Raw genomic sequence first — 4,955 nt, 5'->3', positions numbered from 1 at the left:
AATAATACATAAAACAGAAGAAATTCTTTAGAAAATAGTTCACGTATTATTTTAAAATTATGCATATAACTAAAATAATATTTATGAAATATAAAAATGTTTTTCACTGTAAAACAATACAAATAAAGCCAATTTTTCACTTTTTTAAGAAAGTTGTAGAATATATATAAGTAAAATATAGTACTATATTATAAGTAATATAGATATAACAAATAAATCACATTATAAAATATTGATGTATTAATTTAAAATTAATCCACATGATAAAATTATAAATTGCAGAAATATTCATGTAATAATATGCATATTGAATTATAAACAATTAAATATATGTGTAAACAATTAGATTATAAATATTCACTTATTAACTAAAAATTTATCCATACATTCGAATTATAAATTACAAAAGTATTCACATTATAATTTGCATAATTGACAAAACATAAAATCGAATTTTTATGTTTTATATATTTAATAAATGGTCATATATGTTTCAAATGTTCACAGTTTTAACAAAATATTCATACATATAAAGTGCTCATTTTATAATTTAATTCATTTTACTAATATGTATATTTTTTGTAACACATGATTATAATATAAATTGTTTTTGTAAAAAAATAACAATGCAAAATTGGTCCGACCAACTGCAGCCCAAACAGGACGTGAAGGATACATACACGACGTATCCTGTCAAAACAATAAAGTCTAGTCGTGGTTAACCATTGGCGGAAGCTAGGGTTCAATTCCCAGTCACGTTATTTATTTTTTATAATTTATTTATGTGTGGCTGACATATGGAACCTATATGGCCAACATTTTGACATGTATCAGGGGCTATTTCGTGAGGACAAAAAAATTCGAGTTTCCTTTTGGTAAAATAGCAGGCCCCATGTCATCTGGTGGCTGACAGCGGGACCTGCGCCATGCAAGTCAGCCTAGTCCGTGTCGCTTTCGTATCCAAACACGATTTGCACCGTATCTGCACGCCTGAGCCAAGTTTTTACACTAGTTTGATGTATGCCGCAAGTTCTAGCATCAAAGTGACCGTCCACGACAAGTTTTAACACCACCGGTGTAATTGACTCTTCACATTTACTAAATTCCAACTCGCTCTAAATATATGAGTCACAGTCCTCATGTTTAAGAAAATGAGCTAATTAAAGAAAGGGTTGTGGACTTAAATAAAATATTTAAACGGATGTGGCTAATTAAAAAAGATTATGGGTAAATCGGTGGAATAATTAAAATAAACATTGTGGTCTTAATAAATAGAATTTTCAAATAGATGAAGCTAATTAAAGAAAGGACTTGAGGTAAAAAGGTAGGATAGTTAAAAGGAAGGATCTGTATGCTTCAATGTGTTGGGGATATTAACTTAGAAAAGGAAGGATTTGATTCCCGACTAAAACGGGTGAAGACGTCACGGTAACTAAAGGAAGGATTATACTTAGATGAAATCAGTGGGAGATTATGCCCAACAAAGAAAATATGAACACGGCTAAATTGCATCATATTTTTTATGTTCATTTTGTAGAAGGAGCGTTGCAACATTTTTTTCATAATGAATCCGGTGTTGTGGGACATTATACTTGCACAAAACATCAATTTTTCCTGTTGCAACGCACGGGCATATGTGCTAGTGAAACCTATGGCCCCCGGGTCCCTTTCTCATCATATCAATCTCTATCACTTTATTATTGCTTTGCTTTTACTTTGCTTTTACTTTATTTACTTTGCATCTCTATACCAAAAATACCAAAAATATTATTTATCATCTCTATCAGATCTCACTTTTCGTAAGTGACCGTGAAGGGATTGACAACCCCTAAGCGCGTTGGTTGCGTTCCGCTATTGTTTTTGTGTAGGTACGAGGGACTCGAGCGTAGCCTCCTACTGGATTGATACCTTGGTTCTCAAAAACTGAGGGAATACTTATGCTACTTTGCTGCATCATCCCTTCCTCTTCGGGGAAATCCAACGCAGTGCTCAAGAGGTAGCACTCACCTTGCTCCACTGCCCCTTGTGCCTCCGGCCCTTGAAGTCTCCAGTGTATGAAGTTCGAATACACCTCCTCCGTTCGGCTGATCGAGCAAGGTGCAGGTTTCTTGATTGATGTGCTGTTCGATTGATTTGTGCAGTGCAAGGGAGGGCACCTGGCCTGCGCGGAATGCCGTGTCGAGCGCCCCGAGAACCAGCGGCAGTGCATAAGTGCGAGCGCGGCGGTGGCTTCGACGTGCGGAACACGTTTGTGGATGTCGTCCTCTCCTCGGTGAGGGTGAGTGCCCGCACGAAGGCTGTGGGCTCTATGTCACTTACCACAAGCTCGCCGATCACTAGAGCGTGTGTCCGCTCATGCCCTACAAATGCCCCGTGCCCGTCTGCGGCTACGAAGGCCCGCCGCCGGCGCTCTCCCACCACATCAGCACCGTGCATCCCATGCTCGTGCACACGACACAGTACGACAAGGTGCTCCAGCTGCAAGTGCCACTGTCGGAGCCATGACTCTTGTTGTTCGCAGAGGAGGATGGCTACACGTTTTTCTTGGTCGACGGCGTGCTCGACATCGGCTCGCCTATCGCCGTGTCGGTCGTCTGCGTCAGAGCGGGGTCATCCCCACTTCCGCACTACGTATCCAAGCTGTGGGTGAATGGCCTGCCAGGGGAGCCCACCGACGCTGTCAAGGTGGAAATGGAGGTGACAAGCAGCAAGGATCCCGACGACGTCGCCGTGCACGAGCTGACCTTCTTCACAGTTCCGCCCAAGCTGCTGGCCGGGGCTAAGCTGGTGTCCCTCCACATTCAGATTAACAGTCTCACATTCTAAATGATTCTACATTGCCTTTTGTTTATCTTAGTAATATGCTAATATAGGGGTTAGCTCGGTCTACTTTAGCTTAAGAGATGGTGGGCTTTGGTGGCGATGCAGCAATTACTTCGACATCAGATCAACAGTTAAAGTAATTTCCAACAGTCGAACGGATATTTTATGTCTGTTGGATATAAAGATCCTTTGGGTAAGAAGTATAACTGCTTATAAGAAGTAAGTATAACAGCGTATATGCTTGTTTGTTCAGGAAGTGTTACATACTTGTGTGAGTTGACGCGACACATCAAAGTAGTAGTACTAGTAGTACTCCCCCCGATCCTAATTTCCCTGCGCATGAGGCTGGTCATAGTGGGAGTAACATAGGTAGTAACATAGATGCCACATAAGCAAAAATGATGAGGTGGCAAGTAATTAATGAGGAGAGAGGCAAATAGAGAGTGGGGAGTAACTTAGACTAGTGTTATGCATATGACACTAGTCTAAGTTATTACCTTCATAATGCAAAGTAACATAATAGTAGTATCATAGATGGCTTCATTTATCTTGTCTTGGAAAGCGCTATGTTACAGTAACATATTATGTTACCACCTCTTATTAATTACTTGCCACATGAGCAGAATTTTCTCGAAGTGCGCTATGTTACTACTCCCTCCGTCTAGGTGTATAAGACTAGTCACAGTGGGGAGTAACTTAGAGTAGTAACATGCATATGTTACTACCTCCACAGTGGGTAGTAACATATGTTTTGTGTCATGCATCACTTCATTTATTAGGTTGTAGACTCATCTTTTCTTGATATGTGTGATGTTATTGTAACTAGCTATGTTACCACATGCCTCTCTTTCTTCATTAATTACATGCCACATCATCTATTTTGTCTAGATAAGTGTGATGTTACCATCTATGTTACTCCCACTGTGGGTAGTCTAAGTCATCTTAGGTTGTGCACTGCGACCAAGGCGGAGGGGAAAACGAGAGAACTTAATGTCTTTTTGCTAATTAATAGCAATGCATGCAATGAACTAACCACTGCATGTCATGTTTGTTAGTCTCAAGTCATTAAAAGCATGCACGGCCCACATCTCTTATTGGCTGATACGTCATGAAACAAGAAACAAGAAGGGAGTTAATTACCGTGCCTAAGTGTTTGGGGTTTATTTCATTTTCTAAGGTGACTTACACACCTAAACGGAGGGAGTAGTTAAGTTACTCCCACTAAGACTAGCATAACATTTTACCATCACATAGCGCTTTCCAATGCAAAATGAGTCTACAAAGTAATAAATGAAGACATGTAGTACTATGTTACACATATATGACACTACCCACTATGAACATACTAGTAACTAGTCTATGTTACTCTCCACTATGACCAGCCAAAGTCGAGGCGCGGGTACCAATGAGGGTGTGGTTGTGTCTATACTTGGACAACTCACCCGACTACATGCGCACCAGGCAGACGAAGCTCGTGTCGTGTTGGTGCCGTGTGCGGCCCGCACATTAACCAAAACCTCATGCCTCCATCTTAGCCTTCGCGTTTTCAACTTCTCAATCTTAAGGCCAAGGAGCAACGTGAAACCTATGATAGAGCCAATCGGATGGTTGAGAACACTATAATTCGTAGCTACAGATGCGTGTGTGAGAGAGGACGAGTGCGTGCGTACACCTCTTCTCTTCCTGTATAATGTACTAAAATCAGAGTACAAGTGTATGTGGGTGGCATCAACCTAGGGAGCAGTGATGGTGCGTGCGACAAGTCCCGAGAGATGGGTGTAATGCGTCTGAAAAAAAAGACTAGTCTATAGCTCGCTATTCCTGTCGAACGCTTGTATCCGACAGTGCCAGTTTTTGCACGTACACTGCAGTAGAAAAAGAACTAGTACCATGGCATATGCTACACCACGACCGAGAACACGTGCCCACGTTACGCCATCTGGGAATAATGCCGCACTTCGAAACTAGAACCGTCAATAAATTTTGAGCGCGTCTCGTCACATTCCAAATTACTACTACTACCATGCTATATTTAATTGCAAACCTGTTCACACCGATCACAACCTAAACGGTTTCCCACTTAGGAGCATATTAGTAGTACTCGGTTATAAATACTACTATGCCAAGATGAC

At 40.7% G+C, this 4,955-nt stretch overlaps 1 protein-coding gene across 1 annotated transcript; it reads left to right on the top strand.

The window, feature by feature from the left end:
* Nucleotides 1–2,355: 2,355 nt before the first annotated feature.
* Nucleotides 2,356–2,826, top strand: LOC147984484 (uncharacterized). The gene is made up of 2 exons (XM_087541121.1): nucleotides 2,356–2,484; nucleotides 2,527–2,826. The coding sequence occupies exons 1-2, from the start codon at nucleotides 2,356–2,358 to the stop codon at nucleotides 2,824–2,826; spliced, it is 429 nt and encodes a 142-aa protein (XP_087397247.1).
* Nucleotides 2,827–4,955: the final 2,129 nt, after the last annotated feature.

This window comes from Triticum urartu, chromosome 2A (genome assembly GCF_056163025.1).
Source record: "Triticum urartu cultivar PI428250 chromosome 2A, HENAU_Tu73, whole genome shotgun sequence".
In the NCBI taxonomy this organism is placed as follows: Eukaryota; Viridiplantae; Streptophyta; class Magnoliopsida; order Poales; family Poaceae; genus Triticum; species Triticum urartu.
This window is presented reverse-complemented; position numbering and strand designations above follow the sequence as displayed.